Genomic DNA, 25013 nt, shown 5'->3' with positions numbered 1-25013 from the left:
GGCAGTACACACCGGTGCACTCAGAATGGACAACCAAATACCAAACCAGACAACATTGGCCAGTTCAAAAACCCACACCTGACACCAGTACACAAACCACACCCACCCACACACAGCACTATAAAACACCCACCCACATTGCCCACAACCCTGTATGAATAAAAATTATTGCCACGAGACTGACATCAAGACCACTGCGACAACTAGGCACACACCACATACACCCATACATCCCTCACGCCCCCCACTTCACACACCCAACCACATCACCCAATACCCTCACACCTACACACACCACCCATGTCCCCACAAAGGCACCGCCGTTTCACAGAGGAGGAGTTGCGGGTCATGGTGGAGGAAATTGTCAGGGTAGAGCCACAACTGTTTGCAGCACAGGTACAGCAAATATCCATTGCCAAGAAGATGGAGCTACGGCAGAGAATTGTGGACAGGGTGAACGCCGTGGGACAGCATCCAAGAACAAGGGACGACATCAGGAAGAGGTGGAACGACCTACTGAGGAAGGTAAGTTCCACGCCAGCAAGGCACCAGCTCACCATACAGAGGACTGGCGGTGGACCGCCACCTCCTCCCTGTAGGAGGCTGACCTGGCTTGTAGTGGGTACCAGAGGTACTTACACCTTGTGTCAGGTCCAGTTATCCCTTATTAGTGTAGAAGAGGTGTTTCTAGCAGCTTAGGCTGATAGAAGGTAGCTATGGCAAAGCAGCTTAGGCTGAACTAGGAGACATGTAAAGCTCCTACTATACCACTTGTATCATATGCACAATATCATAAGAAAACACAGTACACAGAGTTACTAAAAATAAAGGTACTTTATTTTTATGGCAATATGCCAAAAGTATCTCAGTGAGTACCCTCAATATGAGGATAAGTTATATACACAAGATATATGTACACAAACCAAAATTAGGTAAGTAATAGCAAGAAAAGTAATGCAATCAGTGTAGAATTACAATAGGTTGCAATAGGAGCACATAGGTATAGGGGCAACACAAACCATATACTCCAAAAGTGGAATGCGAACCACGAATGGACCCCAGACCTATGTGAGCTTGTAGAGGGTCACTGGGACTGTAAGAAAACAGTGAGGGTTAGAAAAATACCCCACACCAAGACCCTGAAAAGTAGGTGTAAAGTGCACCTACTACCCCCAGAGAGCACAGAAGTCGTGATAGGGGGATTCTGCAGGAAGAACAAACACCAACAATGCAACAACAATGGATTTCCGGACCTGAGTACCTGTAAGACAAGGGGACCAAGTCCAATAGTCACGACCGTGTCGAGGGTGGGCAGGAGCACAGGAAATGCCAGCTGAAGGAGCAAGGAAGCTGCACCAGTTGGAAGAAGCTTAGAGTTCTGCAAGAATGAAGAGGACTAGGAACTTCTCCTTTGGAAGACGGATGTCCCACATCGCGATGAAGCTTGCAGAGGTGTGCCCACGCAGAAAGACTGAAAACAAGCCTTGCTAGGTGCAAGGGTCGCGGTAGAGGTTTTTGGGTGCTGCTGTGGCCCAGGAGGGAGGTTTTTGGGTGCTGCTGTGGCCCAGGAGGGACGGAGACAGAGGGGGTGTCAAGCAACTCAGGGAGCCCTCACGGAAGCAGGCAGCACCCACAGAAGTACCCTAACAGGCACTTGGAAGAAGAGTGAACCGGAGTCCATGCGAAGTCACAAAAGGGAGTCCCACGATGCCGGAGGACAACTCAGAAGGTTGTGCACTGCAGGACGGAGTGCCGGGGACCCAGGCTTGGCTGTGCATGAAAGAAATCCTGGAAGAGTGCACAGGAGCCGGAGCAGCTGCAAATCATGCGGTACACAGCTTTGCAGTCTAGCGTGGGGAGGCAAGGACTTACCTCCACCAAACTTGGACTGAAGAGTCACTGGACTGTGGGAGTCACTTGGACAGAGTTGCTGTATTCCAGGGACCACGCTCGTCAGGATGAGAGGGGACCCAGAGGACCAGTGTTGCAGTCTTTTGGTGCCTGCGTTAGCAGGGGGAAGATTCTGTCGACCCACTGGAGATTTCTTTGGAGCTTCTGGTGCAGAGTGAAGGCAGGCTACCCCCAGAGCATGCACCACCTGGAAACAGTCAAGAAAGCTAGCAGGTTGAGGCGCTACAATGTTGCTGGTAGTCATCTTGCTACTTTGTTGCAGTTTTGCAGGCGTCCTGAGCAGTCAGCAGTCAATCCTTTGGTAGAAGGTGGAGAGGGAGATGCAGAGGAACTCTGGTGAGCTCTTGCATTCGTTAGCTAAAGAATTCCCCAAAGCAGAGACCCTAAATAGCCAGAAAAGGAGGTTTGGCTACCAAGGAAGGAGGATTGGCTACCAAGAGAGGTAAGAGCCTATCAGAAGGAGTCTCTGACATCACCTGCTGGCACTGGCCACTCAGAGCAATCCAGTGTGCCCTGAACACCTCTGTTTCCAGGATTGCAGAGGTCTGGGACACACTGGAGGAGCTCTGGGCACCTCCCCTGGGAGGTACTGGTCAGGGGAGTGGTCACTCCCCTTTCCTTTGTCCAGTTTCGCGCCAGAGCAGGGCTGGGGGATCCCTGAACCGGTGTAGACTGCCTTATGCAGAGATGGGCACCATCTGTGCCCATCAAAGCATTTCCAGAGGCTGGGGGAGGCTACTCCTCCCCAGCCTTCACACCTATTTCCAAAGGGAGAGGGTGTAACACCCTCTCTCAGAGGAAATCCTTTGTTCTGCCTTCCTGGGCCAGGGCTGCCAGGACCCCAGGAGGGCAGAAACCTGTCTGAAGGGTTGGCAGCAGCAGCAGCTGCAGTGGAGACCCCGGAAAGGCAGTTTGGCAGTACCCGGGTTCTGTGCTAGAGACCCGGGGGCTCATGGAATTGTCCCCCAATACCAGAATGGTATTGGGGGTGACAATTCCATGATCTTAGACATGTTACATGGCCATGTTCGGAGTTACCATTGTGACGCTATACATAGGTAGTGACCTATGTATAGTGCACGCGTGTAATGGTGTCCCCGCACTCACAAAGTCTGGGGAATATGCCCTGAACAATGTGGGGGCACCTTGGCTAGTGCCAGGGTGCCCACACACTAGGTAACTTTGCACCCAACCTTCACCAGGTGAAGGTTAGACATATAGGTGACTTATAAGTTACTTAAGTGCAGTGGTAAATGGCTGTGAAATAACGTGGACGTTATTTCACGCAGGCTGCACTGGCAGGCCTGTGTAAGAATTGTCGGAGCTCCCTATGGGTGGCAAAAGAAATGCTGCAGCCCATAGGGATCTCCTGGAACCCCCATACCCAGGGTACCTCAGTACCATATACAAGGGAATTATATGGGTGTACCAGAATGCCAATGTGAATTGGTAAATTTAGTCACTAGCCTGTTAGTGACAAATTTGGAAAGCAGAGAGAACATAACCACTGAGGTTCTGGTTAGGCATCACACAGGGAACACATACAGGGCACATACTTATGAGCACTGGGGCCCTGCCTGGCAGGGTCCCAGTGACACATAGACTAAAACAACACATATACAGTGAAATATGGGGGTAACATGCCAGGCAAGATGGTACTTTCCTACATTCCCTCACAGCTCACAGCATGGGAGGAGCAAGTCTTGGAAATACAGCATTCTGACGGACTCACTGGATTAGCCAGTGGACTTGACACTGGTAAGTCAAGATTTACTACTTATCACCCCCCATACTTGCATGCCATCTCATCCCCTCACCCTCATTCCCATCACTCCACTCCACCCCACACACTGCACCTACACATCTGACTAACCTCAATGCCAAGTCATGCATGCTATACCAATGCATTGACAGCCCTTCCAGCCTTGCATAGACACCCATCACAAAAGCATGCACAGCATAGGGGAACTAACAATCCCACAAAACATCACCATACACATACAAAGGTGGCAGGGCAACAGCAACGATAGAGGGGAAGCTAGGGATGTACAATATGTCACAGACATGAAGCATAATACATCACTTACATCCCCACAGGTGCCCCAGCCAATGTCAGCAGAGAGGAGGTTTCACAACAAACCTGTCCCCCAACAGAAGATGCCCCCAGTGATGACAGTAACTCTGGACTTATGGATCTGGATGAACTACCTGGCCCATCAGGGAACACTGGTCAGTTGGTCACCCCAGCCCACTCCCAGCCTCCCCCATCAGTATCTAACACCACAGCACCCAGCCAGCCTCCCCACACCTCTGTCCGCAGGACACGTCGATTAACAGTGTGCCCACCTGTACAAGGACCCCAGTCCACACCTCGCTCCCAAGACAATCAGGCACCTGGGCCCAGTGGCAGTGGGCACACCGTTCAGGGGACACAGGCACAGGGCAACAGAGACACTGGGAGGACAACTGTGCGCCAGGGGGAGGACAGGCCCAGGGAACCGACTCTCCAGGAGGCACTCACCAAGATCCTGGGGGCCTACCAACAATCCCAGGACACAATGGGCCAGATCCTTGCAACATGCAGGAGAACAAGCAGCTGCACGAGGAACATCATCAGGAGATCAGGGAGGACTTGCAGGCCCTCAACACTACCATGATCTCCATAGCAGGGGTGCTGGCAGACATGGCCAACATCATGAGGGAATCGACAGCACGCCAGCGGGCCCCTACCACTAGCCAGTCTATAGACCAGCCCTCCACTTCCGCTGCAGCTAGTGGGCAGGAGGACCTGCCACAGGACCCACAGGCCACCAGCACCCCTCCCCCTGCAGAAGATGAACCACCACGCAAACGTTCCCTGCGACCCAGACAGAAGCCAGAGACACTTGTCAAGACCAAGACCGCTGCCAGGAAATTAGATTCTCCTGATTGTCCCCCTTGTGTCCACTCTGTTACTGTGTCCACTTTGAATTGCCTTTGCTCCCCTTCCTATTGCCCCTTGGACACTGAACCTGTGCTACAAACAGACTTGAACAATACCCTGGACTTTCCTCTACCATCACCCCATTCCATTGCACCTTTCCATCAATTATTTGCACTACAATAAACACCCTTGAACACAAGTAGAGTGACTCGGTTTTATGTGTTGAAAATGTGCATTCATGGGAATAGTCACATCTAGTGCAAATGATCTGAACACTATGAGTAATCACATCAGGACACTGTTGTCATATCACCAACATCTGTAAAATGACAAGCCATAGGTGACAGTAAGTTGAGATGCAAAGGAAGTGAATGCCTGCAGCCACACAGATAAGATCAATAGTCAGAGTAATGGTCAGTTCCACTGTCTCACCTGTGTGTCATTGGTAGTATTGACGTATAACTGATGTTCTGTTGTCCACATCCTCATCCTCTGCCTCTTCATCCTCACTGTCCTCAGGGTCCACTGCTGCCACAGGGTCATCTCCAGTCTCCTTCTCCTGCAGAAACGGCACATGTCCTCTGAGGGCCAGGATGTGCAACATGCAGCATGCCACTACTATCTGGCAGACCTTCTCAGGTGAGTAGCACAGGGATCCACCTGTCAGATGCAGGCATCTGAACCTGGCCTTCCGGAGGCCGAAGGTCCTTTCGATGATTTGCCTGGTTCGCTCATGTGCATCATTATAACGGTCCTCAGCCCCTGTCCTGGCATTCTTCACAGGGGTCGGGAGCCACAATAGGTTTGGGTAGCCAGAGTCACCTGCAAGTATTGAGGGACAAACATTAGCCTTACACAATGGTATGGGGATAACACCTGAAGGCATATACTGACATACAGTGGGTGTGGACTCTGGCTCACCTATTGGCCACACCCTGTGCCTCTGTAGTTCGGAGATCACATCTGGGATGCTGTTATTCCTCAGAACAAAGGCGTCATGCAACAAACCAGGATACTTGGCAGTGACGTGGGAGATGTACTGTTCCGCTAGGTACACCATTTGCACATTGAGTGAGTGGAAACTCTCCCGATTCCTGAACACCTGTTCATTCTGGTGAGGGGGAGACAAACACAATATGTGTACCATCAATCGCCCCAATAATATTGGGTATATGTCCCATTACATAGAATCCTGCCTTCACAGTGGCCAAATCTTCCACCTGGGGGAAAACAATGTAGCTGCACATGTGTTTCACCAAGGCAGACAATACCCTTGCCAGCACGATTGAGAACATTGGCTGTGACATTCCTGCTGCCAAACCCACTGTCACTTGGAAAGAACCCGTTGCCAGGAAATGGAGCACTGATAGAACCTGCACAGAAGTGGGGGTTCCTAGTGGGATGACGGATAGCTTATATCAGGTCAGGCTCGAATTGGGCACACAGCTCTGTGCATGTGTGTCCCTGTCCAGTCTATAGATGAGTATTATGTGCGTATCCTCCAGTGTAGCCAAGTCCACAAGGGGTCTGTACATGGGGGTTTGTCGCCTCCTCCTATTCGTCCGCAGTGGTAGGTATCTAAGGGACACAAGAGTGAGTAGGCTGCCACAATTTGAACAATGGAACCCCTACTTCAGTGTGCATACAGCATTAATGTGATGGAACAGTGGGAACGGCAACGTATGTGCAATTTTCAGCAATTACGCAGTTATGGAAGATCTGAATGTTGTCCACCACCATGAAATGGCGACCGCCTGTCCTGTATCTAGGGGCAGGTGTAAGTGGGGTAACTCTGCCAACATTGGGCGCCGTGGCGGAAGGTGGTCTTGCACTGCCGTGCAATTGCTCATTGGCTAATATGGGGCTCTATGGAGTTCAGTGCCCAGTGGGGATCAGTGACTTTCCACAGGACAACAGCTACACTGCATGTGCTGCTGTGACCTGTGTCTGGAACCTATCATGGCCCATGTGACCGGGGAAAGGGCCCCTGCCTTCACTTTGATGGAGCTGGAGCGCTTGGTGGATGGGGTCCTAGGGCACGATGCATGTTGAAGGTTGCATGGAGATGTGTGTGCAGGCATTGTGTCATTTGGGAGGGGTGGATGTCTGGTGGTACTGTACATGGTGGGCTCCGGGCAATGTGTGTGCCAATGGAGGAAACGGGATTTGTGGGCCATATGTGTGGCAGACTGGATTGAATCTGTAATGCTGTCCTCCTGTCTGTATTACCTCTACAGGTCAGCGTCCATCAAAAGAAGGGATTGTGGCGTGCCATTGCCAAGGACGTGCAGACCCTGGGGGTGTACAGCAGGCGGAGCACCCACTGCAGGAAACGGTGGGAGGACCTGAGACGCAGGGCACGGAAGACCGCGGGGCCCAGCTGGGGATGGCCTCCCAACAAGGAAGGGGTGCCCATCGGAACCTGACCCCCCTGATGGCCTGCATACTGGATGTGGCCTGCCCAGAGATGGATGGGGGTGAGTAGAGTGGATGTTGCTACAATATTTGGAAGGTGGCATGGGATCGGGTGCTGGGTGTGAGTTAGTGGGTGACTCTTAATGCCAGGACAGACATTGCTGCATGATCCAGCTCAAGGGTAATGGGTTTATAGCAAATGCAGGTAACCTAGCTCGGTTGCATTCCATGTCAGTCAGGGGTTTGTGGGTTCCAGGAGGGGTGCAGTTGCGGTGATTGGCCCTCGTCTTGCTGTGGCATATAGCCAATTGAATACCAGTGCAATGCATAGTGCTCAATCCTGATCCCTGTGTGTAACGGTACTGTGTATGCCAAATGTGGTCTTGGTGCTTTAATTGACCCAGTGCTCCCTTACTCTCCCGCCCCCCACTTTTTCTTTCTGTCATCCTGTTAATGTGTGCATTAGCATCATCTGGTGGAGGAGCAGGGGCACTAGCAACAGAGGGAGCAGCATCCCACAGCCCCCAGGAGGCAGAGTCCACCAGCGCCAAGGGAACCAGTGGGACGGAGGGCGAGGGGAGCACCAAGGCAGAGACAGGAGGTGACAACACAGACTCTGATTCCTCCTCCGATGGAAGCTCCCTGATGGTGGCGGACACCTCTGTGACCACCACAGCTGCAGGTACAGCCGCCACACCCATACCAGCACCGCCCTCCCAGTAGCCCCTCAGTGAGTTGCCCGCGCACCCAGGAGGGTGGGCATCTCCTTTGCCCCAGGCACCTCAGGCCCTGCCCAAGTGAGCCCTTCTGCCCTGAGTGAAGAGGCTATTGACCTCCTCAAATCAATTTCTGCAGGGCAGCCAACCATTGTAAATGCCATCCAGGGGCTGGCATCTCAGATGCAGCAATGCAATGCATCCTGGAGGGTATCCACGGTGGATTGGCGGCCCAACAGAGATCGATTCAGGCTCCGGCCTTCTCTCTGATGGCAGCCATTGTCCCTGTTCCTACCGTCCCCCCTCCAACTACCACTTCCCAGTCCCAGTCTCCTCAACTCCAACCCATCCCATGCACACATACAGACGAGCATAAGAGTGGCACAGTCAAACACAGGCACCACACTTCAGTCCACAGGCACTCATACAAACAAAAGACAGTTTCACATACATACACATCCACTGCCTCCACTGTCTCCCCCTCCTCCTCCTCCTCCACCTCCCTTACAGTCACGTCCACACTCACACCTGCATGCACTGCTTCAGCAGCCACCACCAGCATCACCACACCGAGCAGCACACACCTCACTAGCAGACACCTCCACAACATCCATCTACACGTCCCCTGTGTCCTCTCCCACCCTGTCTGTTCCCCCACCTTAAAGGACACAAATGCAGTCACTCAGACACCCATCAGCCATCCACCTCACATCAGCACACTGGCCATGCACCTGCACCCAAGTCCAGCAGACGTACTCCTCCAACAACTACTCCCTCAACCTCCACTCCCATCCCTCCTCCCGCCCCACCGTCCCTAAGAAGCTTTTCCTTGCCCAACTTGGCCTCTTCCTTCCCCCCATGTCTTGCCTATTGGAGCAAGGTCCCAACGATCCAGCCCAGCACCTCAGCCAAACAGTCCACGGGGACAGTAGAGGCACCTCCTAGTCGAGGAGGCAAGACACTGAAAGGGAAGGATCCCACTCCACCAGACAGGAAAGGGAAGGATCCCACTCCACCAGTCAGGAAAGGGAAGAAGCCCTCACCTTCAGCTGAGACACAGCAGCCCTCACCTCCTGCAGAGGCTGACAGGGTACCAACACCACTAAAACCAGTGGGCATGCCCTCATCCCCTTCTGGGACACAGCAGCCCTCACTTCCAGCAGAGGCTGCCCAGGAGGCACCTTCCCCAGCAGCCCTCATCTCGTGCATAGGCTGGCAGGGTTCCAACACCACTACCACCAGTGGGCATGGGGCCCTCATCCCCTGCTGAGACACAGCAGCCTTCACCTCCAGCAGAGGCTGCCCAGGAGGCACCTTCCCCAGCTGAGACACAGCAGCCCTCACCTCCTGCAGAGGCTGGCAGGGTACCAACACCACCACCACCACCAGTGGGCACAGGGCCCTCATCCCCTGCTGAGGCACAGCAGCCCTCACCTCCAGCAGAAGGCATGTAGGCCACCCTCCAGGGACTGATGTACAAGGAGACCCCTCCAGAACCAGTGGGCAAGTTCCCCACCGCAGAGACTGTGACCATGCACTCCCCAGCACAGAGAAATGGGCATGGACCCCCCTCCAGAACCAGTGGGCAAGTTCCAGTTCCATGGCGGGGTTGATCTTTTCTGTTTCTGTCAGTGAGTCTTTGGTCTTCTCTGTTCTGTTTCCGCCAGGCTTTTTATGGCGTTGCTACTGCCCCAGGAAATCGTGGCGGTTTGTTGTGTCATGATATGGTGGGCGGTACCTTGTCTTCCGCCTGGCTATTGATGGCTACCGCCGTGGTGCATGGTGTTAACGCCCTGGCAGTTGGTGTGGTACATTGGCTGTCTATGGGAGTTATCACCACTGTGGTCTTAATTTGGCAGTAATTACCGCCAGCCTGTTGGCGGTATTACCGCCATTTTAACAGTCACTGCCAATGTCATAATGACCACCTCAATGTGTTGTAGGGATGGTTGATGCTTTAAAAGGTGCTGATGGGCAACTTTCTGAAAAAGACTGGGAAACTGCCATGGAAAAAGATGCTGTATTAGGAAAAGTTTTGAAATACATAAAAGAAGGATGGCTAAGGAAGGTGGAAGGAGAGTTGCAAAGTTTTGAACAAGTATCATCAGAACTTATGTGTGAGGGAAATATTAGGTCTAAGATTGTGGAAATTTCACATATAGGTCATCTAAGGGTTTCAGCCCCTTATAAGAGGTTGAGACAGTTTTATTGGTGGCCTAAAATGGATTCAGAAGTGAGATCTTCTGTTGATCTTTGTCCTCAATGCATGGTTTCCAGCAAATGTTGGGTAACCAGAGAGAAACAATTAACTCCAGTTACATTACCAAAAGGTCATTTGCACAAAGTGGCAATAGATTTCTCGGGGGCATTCCAAATGTTACCTCATGGAAGTCAGTATATGTTAGTCCTAATTGATTATTTTCCTAAATGGATTTATTTTGATTTTGTGGATTCTACCCAATCCAAAAATGTGATTAACTTTCTTAAGAAGGTATTTTTCATGGAAGGTCATGAAAAGAACTAGTCACAGATAATGGCTCTCATTTTTTATCAAAGGACATGCAATAATTCATGTAATCATACGATGTTAAACACTTTCAGGTAGCTTTATATAGTCCTACAGCTAATGGACTAGTAGAAAGGGCAAATCGTTTTTTGTAAGAGGGAATTCAGACAGCATTGTCATCAAGTATGGATGTTTTGAGTTATTTAAAAGAAAATATATGGGCTTATCATGCCACACCTCACACAACTACGGATGTTTCACTTTTTTCTCCACTTAGAGGTCGCAAGCCATATGTGAAATTCGGCCCTAATTGGATATGTAAAGGTAAGGAAATGTAATTTTTGTCAAGGGTAGAAATCAAAGAAAAAGGTTGAAGGTAAGCAGTTGTTACAAAAAATACTTTGACAAGTCAAAACATATGAAAGAGATTGAATTCCTAGACGGTGGTTGGGCTATATTTAAAAAAAAACACAAGGGTCTTGAAAGGGGAGTCTAAATTTTATGAGCCTCTTAAAATAATTAAACTTGGGAAGAGTGCTGTGTTACTTTCTGGTAAGGGCTGGTGGAGTAAGAACAGAATGATACCTATCACTGCACAGCAAGCAAAGATTTATTTAGAAACGTTCTAATGATAAGGAAGAGTAAGATTCTATGTTGAGCACAGATGTAAATGTGCCTTTATTTGAAGAGAAGATGAGTGTTCAAAGCAACAATTGTACCACCAGTAATAATGACCTAACAGTGTGTAATCCTTCAACAGCGGAAGCAACAAAAGCTGTCAAACGTTCTCGCTTACAAAGGCCTATTATGTTGCTGACTAAATTGTTGACTAATGATCTTACTTAGTGTGCACTTAGGAAGGTATTTTTATTTTTTGTTTTTGTAAAAGAAGGAAGGTGAAGGTGTGTAGTACTGTATTAGAGTTATCCATTAGGATATTACAAGCATAAAAGTTTGTACTTGTTGTGTATCTCTTCTTGGTATTTTCTTCCATGACATGGGGACATCCTGGAAGGTTGGGGTTGTCATGGTGGTGAGCAGCATTCCTGCCGAGCTGGCGACCAGACAAGTCTGATTTTCCGTTTGGCTCAGTGTCATGGGTTTATTTGGATAAATAAACGTTTCGTCTTTTTCCAACTTCGTTTCCTGGATGTTTGGTGCGCCTCCACACTACACCCAGGTTCCACCTGACCCACCCTATTGTGGCCTAAATCTACCCTGTCTAGGACTGGAGGGTCAGTTTCTACTTCTTCCTCCTCCTGGCAGCCAGAACTGTCCTGGTCAGCTTGAAGAAGTGAGCCAAGAAGCAGACTTTTATTGGGATTTCTCCCTGTTTTCAGTTTGCTACTGGCACATCTCTCCCTAAGCTCTTGGAAGGTGAGACTCTCATAGTGAGAGTCTGGGGCCTGAGAAATGAGTGTTACACTCTGCCAAAACCCCGACGCACACGGCACGGGTATATTCGCTCCACAAATACTTGAGGCTTATCATGGCCATCATTTGCCTATACTATTTGATTTCTCCCAAGGACTCATGACTACCAGCAGCTTGATCTATGTACCTTTCGTGTTTACATATAATGTTTTATATACATCTGAAGCCTTGACAAAGTCTTGAAGACGAAACATGTGTTGGCTGTTTTGCTGTATGGACTTATTGTTACATTCGAACATCCTATTGTAACTTTGACCATTTATCACCATCTGGCTGCTCTGGACACATGGTCATTTTGTACAACGCAGTCTTTTGATTGAGATTTCCATTTTCTACCTGCACTTATAATAAATATCTACACATCATCTTCCAAGAACGAACTTTCTACTTATTCTTGAACATTATCAGGATTCATGCTATTGGTGTGCCCTGGCCACTCTTCTTTTAGTACATGGTTTGTTTTCCCCCACAGCCTTCACTATTTTCTATTGTTTTTACTATTTGCTATTGCTTTCTATGCTTCTTTCTGACTTCTAATGTGTACATACTAGTGTGTTTATTGATCTCCTATTGGAGTATTGTCTATTCAGTATTTTAGTAATTGTGTTACTATAATAAAGTACCTTTATTTTTGTAACACTGTGTGGTTCTTTCATGTGTGTAAGTGCTCTGTGACTGCAGTGGTATTGCATAAGCTTTGCATGTCTCCTAAATAAGTGTTGGCTGCTCATCCACAGCTACCGCTAGAGAGCCCTGACTTCCTAGACACTGCCAACACCTCACTAATAGGGGATAACTGGACCTAGTATAAGGTGATAACACCATAGGTGCTCACCACACACCATGCCAGTTTCCTACAATACAACCCCAGATTACCGTGTGGTAACCCGCTAAGCCTAATATTTTGACACCTGTACATAAGAGCAGACTCAAACAAGAATATTTTTTCAGTAGCTCAATGTATAAACTATAACTGTGCCTTTAGTCAACAATTGGCCAGGAGAATGTTCCTTGGCTTGCACTTATAGTTATTTCACAAGCACTTTGTCCTGCTACAGAAGTAATCAGCTAATTGACAAAACGTGTTGTGGTCTTGAAGTAATTTCGTGAAAACTCATCTGACACGCTTTGGATTACATTCTATGAAAGCTATTTTTAAGTTGTCATTGCTTTCAATCTACTTTTCAAAGATCACCTTCAGGGGCCTATGAACAATATCAAATCTACAAGAATATTTTTGTTCTTATTGTATCAAGTTTGATCAATATGTGTCAATGCACAATTCCCCTTCCTTTTTTTCAAATTGGTTATGAGGATAGCATTGCTTTAAATGTTTGATCCACCTAATTGTTGGAAGTGCTAGCCTTCCCCACACCCACCCCAAAATGTGTGTCTCCTTGCACAACCTGGATTTGTAAATTTGGAGTATTTTGTGTCGAGCTCGCAAGCGCTCTGACTGTTGTAATTTATCTGTGGGCTTTTAACCACGTCCATGCATGCCCATCACTATCACTCATTCATGGCCTTGCCTTTTAAAAATCCTGTTATCATTGGTAAATGCTTTACCTTTGTTCCTCCTTGGGGCAGTTTTGTTACTGCCTTTGCCACCCACCCTGTTACATAGATAATTGCACGTTTACCGATATGCTTGACTGTTAGTAAATGTATTTTTCCTATTGTGTCTCTCCTTCGTGCACGGGGCTGCCGTGGCGCTTTTAATTGACTTGCTTATGTCAACTGTTTTACTTTTCATTTTCAATGTATGTGGAAAGAAAAGCCCAGTTAGGAATTTACAACGCTAATAGCTCGAACTCGAGCAAATGCTTGTTATTCTTCACTGTACGTTTATCGCTGTATTCACATTAATTCCGGACTCTCGGAAGACATTTGTGGCCACGGTGTCTGGCGGCCATTTTGAGTCGGTCACACACTGACAGAAATTTCTCTTTGTACTGTTTCTATTTCAACTATGGGGCGGGCTAGAGTTTCCGGATTTTCACATTGTAATGGCGGCGGCCGTAGCTGCAAGGCTGGGTGAGGAACACAAGTTGAAGGTTTGAGGGTGGAGAGGAGATGTTTATCCGGTTTCACATCTGATGGTCCGCGCAATATTCATGTTACTTGTCTCTTTGTTGCATGCAAGTCCCACATTTCGATTCAGTCATGGTGTTCTGCTTCCAGTGGGTTTCTTTTATTCTAGGTTCCAGTTCTTTCTTCATTACACAGAGCCTTTGCTGGGCTCATGCGGTTTGTCCCCATTACTTTACATATTTCGCTACAAATATTTCCACATCTATTAATAATTCAGATCGAATATTCAGTTTAGTCCACCGACTGGAGGACCAAGGTCATATTGATACATTTATGGCATTACCATATCAATGGGTTGATGCACCTGTAGCCAGTAATGGCTTTTCAGGCGGCAGAACATTGCATTCTGAAAACGGTATTTCCTATTTTAATGCTGTAATTCTAAACTGAAAAGTAGTCGCGTGCTACATGCAGTCGATTCGATAGTGTTTGGAGGCAGATCGTACTTTTCTCGGGAGTCATTTTTACAGGATCCTGGTTTAGTTTATTTGGGTTTTGGTAGAGGCGCTGCGCATTTACGCGGCTCTTTGTAAAGTTTGTGGTTGGTTGATACTTCTCGTTGAAATGTTATTAAAATAAACGTTGTAATGTCCAAATAGAAATAGTCTAACGCAACTTGTTAAAAAAAAGAGGAAGAAAATGTACAGGATTAGTGTGGGTCTGAAAAAACGTGACACATATGCACCCGCGGAGACGTTTTTCCAAATGTATATGCGGTTAATGAGGGTAGTCAAGATGCTTGGCATAATTTCAAGAATGTAATAACCTGACTTTAAGCGAAGAATGTTATTCACTTTGTTTACTAAACATGCATATAGAAAAGATTATGTATGTTGGGCGTCTGCATAAGAAATTATTTGAGGACTAGGATTGGGGGCGAGTTCCCTTTTGACAGGTTAACGACAATTCCAGCCTGCACTGGAAGAAGTCCTATTGGATTCATCAGAAGGCAGATTAGTCCTGTTCTGAAATCTCAATCTCCTAGTACAAAATGTTTCTCAGGATGAAATATAAGAAAAATCAACAGGGGAAAGTCTAAAAAGAACGTTTTAAAAAAAAGCAACTACACTTTCTCATTGTGCTTATTGTTTTTGATTAGCTGGGAAATTAATAGGACAGCCGCTGAAAGGTCAGACCGACAGGATTTCGGCTGGGCAATGCTGTCCTCCATCTCTGGTCTTGAAGTACAAAGGTTGCAGCTGAAATAGAAATAAGAGGAAACCCTAAAATTACACTTTGTATATAAATAAACTACAAAGAATCACAATTTCAACAATATTTACCTTGTAATGTATGTCAACAATTATTTAATGGCTATATGTCCAATCCAAAGCTAAAATAATATCACAACCTTTATAATAATAAATGTCATTACATAAAAAAATACAATAATTTCATCCATATTTTATTAAATCTTCTCAAATACATTATAAAACAAACAGTACTGTATTGGAGTATTGTTACATTGGATTGTATAACTTTTTGTGTACATGCATATAAATCTATAATTTATTATATGTATTTTGTTAAAAATAATTTCTTTTGTATATAATATTGTGTGCATGTGGTATGAGTGATGTTGTATATTGGTTGTTTCACTTATTTACTATTATTTGTGTCACTCCGTGACTTTGTAAATAGAGGTATAGTTTGGATTGCTGGAGAAAGGAGGTTCTATTTCCTGCATGGGTGACATTGTCATCATAAGTGGAAAGAGAATATGGCAGGGTAGCAGGCTTTCCTATGTACTTTCTAGTTTCTGCCATAATGAAACTACTTGTTGACCCTGCCTTACTCATGGTTGGGCGCGCCTTATTGGTTCATTCACATGCTCTGTATTGTTACGTGTGAGTGAAGTAAGCTGCAGCACCATGCCCAAGTGTGTGTGCGGAGGCTGAGGTGTTAATTAAATTGTTCGCTCTACAGTGTCAAGTGTGGGAAGGTAACCCAAGTCAAGGGAAGTAGTATAGTTTTCCCAGCCGTTCCTTGCCCAACGGCGAAGGAGGGCTGAATTCAAGGTTTCCCTCCACCTTGCCTAAGGTCAACAAGTGCTTGTAATCACCCTCGTCCACCAGGATTGCTCATGTCCCGGGGAGGGAGCTATTTTTCCACCATATTACCCTGCCTTGACCAAGAACCAGGGTGCATTTTTAGTACCATAACCTAGCCCATCTTCTCCCTGAACTCCCCTGAATTGGCATCTACAAGGGGGAAGTATTATCCACACCTTCTTGCCTCGTCCCAGGGCGAGAGAAGGCGGAATAGCACAACCCAGTTCAGTTCTCCTTCACCCTTGGGAAAGTCTATGGGAAGCAAAACTACAGCCAATGTTTTTCGGCAGGTTATGCTACTTCTACCACCACCCCTTCACCCCGCCAGGACTTTGCAAAGGTGGGGAAAGGATGCCCGATAAGCAGCCGCATCATTAGCAGCGCTGGGCGGCTATGAAGGAATCACCCATGAAAATGATACCCAAATCTTTGAGCAAATTAGGGGGTGAAAGGTATACTCTCCACTGCAGCTGAATTAGGGTGGCTGCGGCTATCAAGCACCCCTGAATATAGATTAAATTGCATGAGAAAATAGAAACCAATGCACAGCAACGGAAACTCTTTCTAAACTAATTGCAGCACAACCAAAACTACTAATCTCTGGCTTTGTTCCTTGTTAGCAGTTCTGAATTTTATTGTCTTTTGCATCGCTGAAAATATGGTAATGCATTTAGTGATATGTTTATGCTAAGGTTACCCTGTTCACTTCAATTTAAAAAAAAAAAAGAATCCCTTAACAAAATGGGATTGCTGAGAAATTGTATTCCGACAACAGCAAAAATAAACAAGAAATGGTAATCTGGGTCCCTCTGCACGCCATGAGGAAACTAAATTGAATGTCTCCTTATAAAAACACCTCCTAAAAAAATAGGGTTTTTGGTTGGCAGACAGGTTGCCCTCTGTCCAAGCAAGAACCCTCACGCTAGTCAGGGTAAGTCACACACAATCCAAAATCAGCCTGTGCTCACCCTCCAGTAGCTTGGCACGAGCAGTCAGGCTTAACTTAGAAGGCAATGTGTAAAGCATTTGTGCAATAAATCATACAACACCATAGTATACCACCACAAAAATACACCACACAGTGTTTAGAAAAATATATAATATTTATCTGGGTATCTTCAGGTCAAAATGATCAAAGTTGCAATATGAATTTGTAAAGATATCACTGAAAAGTGATATAAAGTGTCTTAAGTCTTTAGAAAGTAAACAAAGTCTCTTTCAAACACAAAGTACCTGGTTTCTGGTGGAAAATCTCCTCAGAGGGCCACAGGAGAAGAGGTACGTGGAAAACTGGTGTGTGCGTCGATTTCTCCTCAGCACACACGGACTTCCGTCGTTATTTTCCACGCGGGGAGTCGTGCGTCGTTTTCCGGCGCGCCGACAGTCTCTTTCTGTGGTTCGCGGGGAGTACCAGATGTCCCGGGTCTGTGCGTGGATTTTCCTGCTTGTTTTCCGGCTGCGCGTCGTTCTGCGGGGCTGCCCGTCGAAGTTTCGATCTCACGGCAGGCGTCGCGTCAATTTCTCCTGGGAAGTCGGGCGGCGTTGTCCTTGCGAGGCCGTGCGTCAAAGTGTCGATCTCACGGCAGGCGTCGCGTCGATTTCTCCCGGGAAGTCGGGTGTGCGTCGAAAATTTCGGCGCACGGAGCGTCCAAGAGGAAGAGAGAAGTCTTTTTGGTCCTGAGACTTCAGGGAACAGGAGGCAAGCTCTATCCAAGCCCTTGGAGAGCACTTTTACAGCCAGACAAGAGTTCAGCAAGGCAGCAGGCCAACAGCAAGGCAGCAGTCCTTTGTAGAAAAGCAGACAGGTGAGTCCTTTGAGCAGCCAGGCAGTTCTTCTTGGCAGGATGTAGTTTCTGGTTCAGGTTTCTTCTCCAGCAAGTGTCTGATGAGGTAGGGCAGAGGCCCTGTTTTATACTAAGTTGTGCCTTTGAAGTGGGGGGGACTTCAAAGAGTGTCTAAGAAATGCACCAAGCCCCCTTTCAGTTCAATCCTGTCTGCCAGAGTCCCAGTAGGGGGTGTGGCAGTCCTTTGTGTGAGGGTAGGCCCTCCACCCTCCCAGCCCAGGAAGACCCATTCAAAATGCAGATGTATGCAAGTGAGGCTGAGTACCCTGTGTTTGGGGTGTGTCTGAGTGAATGCACAAGGAGCTATCAACTAAACCTAGCCAGACGTGGATTGAAGGGCACAACAAGATTTTAGTGCAAAGAAATGCTCACTTTCTAAAAGTGGCATTTCTAGAATAGTAATATTAAATCCGACTTCACCAGTCAGCAGGACTTTATATTACCATTCTGGCCATACTAAAGATGACCTTCCTGCTCCTTTCAGATCAGCAGCTGCCACTTCAACAGTGTATGAGGGCAGCCCCAATGTTAGCCTATGAGGGGAGCAGGCCTCACAGTAGTGTAAAAACAAATTTTGGAGTTTTACACTACCAGGACATATAACTACACAGGTACATGTCCTGCCTTTTACCTACATAGCACCCTGCTCTAGGGGTTACCTAGGGCACACATTAGGGATGACTTATATGTAGAAAAAGGGGAGTTCTAGGCTTGGCAAGTACTTTTAAATGGCAAGTCGAAGTGGCAGTGAAACTGCACCCACAGGCCTTGCAATGGCAGGCCTGAGCCAGGGTTAAGGGGCTACTGAGGTGGGTGGCACAACCAGTGCTGCAGGCCCACTAGTAGCATTTAATCTACATGCCCTAGGCACATGTAGTGCACTCTACTAGGGACTTACAAGTAAATTAAATAGTCAATCATGGATAAACCAATCAATAGTACAATTTACACAGAGAGCATATGCACTTTAGCACTGGTTAGCAGTGGTAAAGTGCCCAGAGGTCAAAAGCCAACAACAACAGGTCAGAAAAAATAGGAGGAAGGAGGCAAAAAGTTTGGGGATGACCCTGTCAAAAAGCCAGGTCCAACATGACCCCCTACCAGCCTAAAGCCAGGGGAGAACAATCACTATCCTGATGTACTTCCCTGTTTGAGGCGACAGAACAAGGACCCAGGCCCACAACAGCAGGGGCATGCTCCAGTTCTTCGCCTTCCTGACTCTAATTGGATCCCTCTGTCCATACTCTCAGGGCCCACTAAGCCAACCCATGGGGAACCTTTCTCCTTACCTGCGGATCCCATCTGTGCAGCACCTAACCTTACTTTGCTCACAGATGTATCCCAGGAGCAGGATAGTACCACCATGACCAACACAGTGGTGTTGCCCACTCTACCCCCGGGGTGTGACACTTGTCCCCTCCCCAGGGATAACTCTGTCCACCCGAACAGCAAGCCACAGTGATTACTGACAGCTGCCAGGGATGCGAGCCAGGCCCCAGGCCTCTCAAAGCTCTCCCACCACTGTGGCTGTGGAGAGTGGGGGGCGGTAGCCCCAGGTGCTGGGCACCCATTAACCACTCTCCCTTCCACCAGGTCAGGGATGACAGCCTGAACCTGGTCCTACCCTCTGGGGCTCTGTACCCTCCCTCCTGGAGCGGTACCCCCAGAGTCCAACATGGTCAGGGTGCTTATAGAAGTCGCCCTGTACCATTCCTCCACCAGTGCAGGGCTATTAACCTGCAACTGGCCCTCCAACCTGGGGTCTGTACCTTCAGGTTGGACTAGGGCCCGGGGTGAGGCTTCCCTCCCCCTGCCCTCCCTTCTGGGGTCCAGCACCCTCCAACTAGGAGTGGCCTCCTCAGAAGACAACATAGTAGGGGCACTGTTATCAGTAGCCCCTCCCTCCAGGTCCGGGGGGACACCCTGAACCTGGTCTTCCAGCCCAGGGTCTGTACCCTCAGACTGGATCACTGCCTGGCAAACCAGGACTTTCTGGGAGGCACACCTACCCCCCACCAGGTCAGAGTTTAACCTCTGCACCTGACCATTCAACTCAGAGTCACCACCCTGAAGTTGAACAATTGCCTGGCACGCCAGGACTTCCTGGAGGGCACACTGACCCTCCACCAGGTCAGAGTTTAACCTCTGAACCTGGTTCTCCAACCTAGGGTCACCACCCTGAGGTTGGGCAACTGCCTGGCACACCAGGGCTTCCTGGGAGGCACACCTACCTCCCACCAGGTCAGAGGTTAACCTCTGAACCTGGGTATCCAACCCGAGTCACCACCCTGGGGTTGAACCATTGCCTGGCATACCAGGACTTTCTGGGGGGCACACCTACCCCCCAACAGGTCAGAGTTTATCCTCTGAACCTGGTTAGCCAACCCAGAGTCACCACCTTGAGGTTGAACCATTGCCTGGCAGGCCAGGACTTCCAGGGAGGCACACCTACCTCCCACCAGGTCAGGGTTTAACCTCTGAGCCTGGTTCCCCAACCCAGGGTCACCACCCTGAGGTTGGGCAATTGCCTGGCACGCCAGGACTTTCTGGGGGGCACACCTACCCCCCACCAGGTCAGAGTTTAACCTCTGAACCTGGTCATCCAACCCAGAGTCACCACCCTGAGGTTGGACAATTGCCTGGCACAGCAGGACTTCTTGGGAGGCACACCTACCTCCCACCAGGCCAGAGTTTAACCTCTGAACCTGGGTATCCAACCCAGGGTCACCACCCTGAGGTTGAATCTTTGCCTGGCATGCCAGGACTTCCTGGGGGGGCACTCTCACCCCCCACAAGGGACACACTGTCCCCAAGGGCCACACAAGAGTCTGGTTGGCGCAGGTCTCCCGACCTCTGCCCATCCGGCAGAGTCTGGGTTTCCCCCAAACCAGAAGCTGTTTCACCTGGGTCATTCCTGGGGGGCTCTGCTCTCAGAGCTGACCCCTGACTCTCAAGGTCCTCCACTGGGGTCTGCAACCCCCTCTCAACCCTATGTCTGGACTTCTGCACCCCCTCACTAGGAGGGGTACTGCCAGACACCAGAACTGTTGGGATGCTGGCTACAGTCACCCCCCCCCCCCCAAGTTCTTCTGACACTGCAGGGCTTCCCTCAAAAGGTGGCCCTACGGTACAGGCTAGGCTTCCCTCCTGGTGTTCCCTCATGGAACCCTCTAGGACCTGGGACCTACCTGGGACACTACAATCCTTTCCCACCTCACTCGGTTGGGAACCACCTAGAGCACTCCCTTCAGGAGCACCCCCAAATGCCTCTTCAGACTCTCTGGTACTCACCCAGAAGTCTGCCTCCATTGTAAGTTCCCTGGGGTCAGAGAACTCACACTCCACCTGGTGTTGGCGTAGCTCTGTAAAATAAGGACCAGACATATGCTCTCCAGCAATTACATCACTCTGCCCTTCACATGTATTAACCACAGTACCCTTCACCCAACCATCCAGTAACTCAGCCTTGGAAAAGCACTCTACATCACCCTCCTGAGACTGGTGAGACAGTATCTGCCTGTCTCTGACACTCAACCCATACTCTTCTGGGATGTCTCTACACTCTATATCCAGGACGTCCACCAGGGGGGAACCCTTTTCTCTGTCACTCTCTGCTAGAGTCAGTAAAGTGTCCCTCCCCCCAGTAGGAATATGACTCCCTGTGCCAGTTCCCCAATCCTTCTCAGGGACCCTGTGCATAACGGGAACTACCTCATACTCTTGAACCACCTGGGGTGTGTCAACTCCCTTCTTCAAGTTGGGCACCACATCTCTGGGCTTGTGCCCTTCTTCAGCAGTACCGGATGCAAGATTTTTGCTGCCACCATCTGAACTGGACTCAGCCCTTCCGGCCTCCAGTTTCAGCTCTTTACAGCTCAGCTCCTGAGCTGCAATCTTTTCTTCTTCCAGGGCTAAGAGACTTGCTGCCTCAGCCCTTTCAAGCTGCTCATCTAGCTCTTCCATACACCGCTCTAGAGCTAGGAGCCATTCATCTCTCACTGGTTCTCTTTCCTCATCTGAGTAGTCTTCCTCCTCATTTGAGCAGTCCCCCTCCTCATCTGAGGGGTACTTAGTCATTTGGTTTTTTTCTGCCTCTCTCTCTGCCCATCTTTCTTCCCCCCAGACTATGTAGGCATGTAGCATTTCCATCTTAGTAGATCTCCTTGATACAGGAAGGCCCCATTTTCTGCAAAGCCTTCTTAGGTCAGCCTTAGTGAGGTGGTCAGTAGGCACAAAGAGTGAGTAGGTAAGCAATCTCATTGTTGATAAAGTCTTACTGGCAAAAACCAAAATCCAAAGTCCAAAATATCAATAGTATATCCAGGAGGACATCAAAGAACCAAAGGCAAAAAAAGATGAAGAATCAAGTTGACCTTCCACTGTGGGTAGGTAGTGAAATACTTAGCTACTGTATGTCACTGCACAAACACAAGTCCTATCCTCACCGCTGATCACCAATGTTAGAAATTGGGTTTTTGGTTGGCAGACAGGTTGCCCTCTGTCCAAGCAAGAACCCTCACTCTAGTCAGGGTAAGTCACACACAATCCAAAATCAGCCTGTGCTCACCCTCCGGTAGCTTGGCACGAGCAGTCAGGCTTAACTTAGAAGGCAATGTGTAAAGCATTTGTGCCATAAATCATACAACACCATAGTATACTACCACAAAAATACACCACACAGTGTTTAGAAAAATATATAATATTTATCTGGGTATCTTCAGGTCAAAATGATCAAAGTTGCAATATGAATTTGTAAAGATATCACTGAAAAGTGATATAAAGTGTCTTAAGTCTTTAGAAAGTAAACAAAGTCTCTTTCAAACACAAAGTACCTGGTTTCTGGTGGAAAATCTCCTCAGAGGGCCACAGGAGAAGAGGTACGTGGAAAACTGGTGTGTGCGTCGATTTCTCCTCAGCACACACGGACTTGCGTCGTTATTTTCCACGCGGGGAGTCGTGCGTCGTCTTCCGGCGCGCGGACAGTCTCTTTCTGTGGTTCGCGGGGAGTACCAGATGTCCCGGGTCTGTGCGTGGATTTTCCTGCTTGTTTTCCGGCTGCGCGTCGTTCTGCCGGGCTGCGCGGCGAAGTTTCGATCTCACGGCAGTCGTCGCGTCGATTTCTCCTGGGAAGTTGGGCGGCGTTGTCCTTGCGAGGCCGTGCGTCAAAGTTTTGGTCGTCCCGAAGGTGTCGCGTCGATCAGCGTCGGTGTGCGGCGTTTTTCTTGCTGCGGAACAAGCTGTGCGTCAAAAATTTCGGCGCACGGAGCGTCCAAGAGGAAGAGAGAAGTCTTTTTGGTCCTGAGACTTCAGGGAACAGGAGGCAAGCCCTTGGAGAGCACTTTTACAGCCAGACAAGAGTTCAGCAAGGCAGCAGGCCAACAGCAAGGCAGCAGTCCTTTGTAGAAAAGCAGACAGGTGAGTCCTTTGAGCAGCCAGGCAGTTCTTCTTGGCAGGATGTAGTTTCTGGTTCAGGTTTCTTCTCCAGCAAGTGTCTGATGAGGTAGGGCAGAGGCCCTGTTTTATACTAAGTTGTGCCTTTGAAGTGGGGGTGACTTCAAAGAGTGTCTAAGAAATGCACCAAGCCCCCTTTCAGTTCAATCTTGTCTGCCAGAGTCCCAGTAGGGGGTGTGGCAGTCCTTTGTGTGAGGGTAGGCCCTCCACCCTCCCAGCCCAGGAAGACCCATTCAAAATGCAGATGTATGCAAGTGATGCTGAGTACCCTGTGTTTGGGGTGTGTCTGAGTGAATGCACAAGGAGCTGTCAACTAAACCTAGCCAGACGTGGATTGAAGGGCACAACAAGATTTTAGTGCAAAGAAATGCTCACTTTCTAAAAGTGGCATTTCTAGAATAGTAATATTAAATCCGACTTCACCAGTCAGCAGGACTTTATATTACCATTCTGGCCATACTAAAGATGACCTTCCTGCTCCTTTCAGATCAGCAGCATCTGCCCTTCAACAGTGTATGAGGGCAGCCCCAATGTTAGCCTATGAGGGGAGCAGGCCTCACAGTAGTGTAAAAACGAATTTAGGAGTTTTACACTACCAGGACATATAACTACACAGGTACATGTCCTGCCTTTTACCTACATAGCACCCTGCTCTAGGAGTTACCTAGGGCACACATTAGGGATGACTTATATGTAGAAAAAGGGGAGTTCTAGGCTTGCAAGTACTTTTAAATGGCAAGTCGAAGTGACAGTGAAACTGCACCCACAGGCCTTGCAATGGCAGGCCTGAGCCAGGGTTAAGGGGCTACTGAGGTGGGTGGCACAACCAGTGCTGCAGGCCCACTAGTAGCATTTAATCTACATGCCCTAGGCACATGTAGTGCACTCTACTAGGGACTTACAAGTAAATTAAATAGTCAATCATGGATAAACCAATCAATAGTACAATTTACACAGAGAGCATATGCACTTTAGCACTGGTTAGCAGTGGTAAAGTGCCCAAAGGTCAAAAGCCAACAACAACAGGTCAGAAAAAATAGGAGGAAGGAGGCAAAAAGTTTGGGGATGACCCTGTCAAAAAGCCAGGTCCAACACTAAGGTTACCCTGTTCACTTCAATTTAAAAAAAAAAGAATCCCTTAACAAAATGGGATTGCTGAGAAATTGTATTCCGACAACAGCAAAAATAAACAAGAAATGGTAATCTGGGTCCCTCTGCACACCATGAGATAACTAAATTGAATGTCGCCTTATAAAAACACCTCCTAAAAATCACAAAAAATCTAAAACCAGCATCCTGCCATGACAATACTGTCCCAGTCCAATCATCGAAAATAATTTTCTTCTCTTTATCTTGAAGTTATGATTCCAAATATTATACACGTTCTTAAGGGAGGGTATTTTCCTAGTTATATTAAAAATAATCCAAATCAACCTACTATATAGGAAAAGAGGCAGTCCTAAGTGGGTTGCCGAACTGTAGAGCAATCACTAACGCATTGATGGGTAAAGCTATTGATAAAGCTGTACTTGACCAATTGCCATCACATACTACCAAAAATGACCTTCTAATGGGTTTCTGCAAGGGGTGCAACACATGAGCTTCAACCTTAACAATCCATGATGACATAACTCAGCATATTGGACAAGTGCAGTCTCTGTCACATTATCC

At 48.3% G+C, this 25013-nt stretch overlaps 1 protein-coding gene across 1 annotated transcript in view; it reads left to right on the top strand.

The window, feature by feature from the left end:
• The first annotated feature begins 13847 nt into the window (after positions 1-13847).
• MRPL52 (mitochondrial ribosomal protein L52) overlaps positions 13848-25013 on the top strand; it is a 30252-nt gene continuing 19086 nt past the window's right edge. The window contains exon 1 of the mRNA XM_069238244.1: positions 13848-13939. Within this exon, the coding sequence (XP_069094345.1) occupies positions 13912-13939 (28 nt within the window). The 5' untranslated portion in view covers positions 13848-13911. The remainder of the gene's footprint in view (positions 13940-25013) is intronic.

The sequence above is a fragment of the Pleurodeles waltl genome, chromosome 6, assembly GCF_031143425.1.
Source record: "Pleurodeles waltl isolate 20211129_DDA chromosome 6, aPleWal1.hap1.20221129, whole genome shotgun sequence".
NCBI classification, from domain to species: domain Eukaryota; kingdom Metazoa; phylum Chordata; class Amphibia; order Caudata; family Salamandridae; genus Pleurodeles; species Pleurodeles waltl.
Note: the sequence above shows the minus strand (reverse complement) of the source record. Positions and strands in the feature narration are given on the sequence as shown.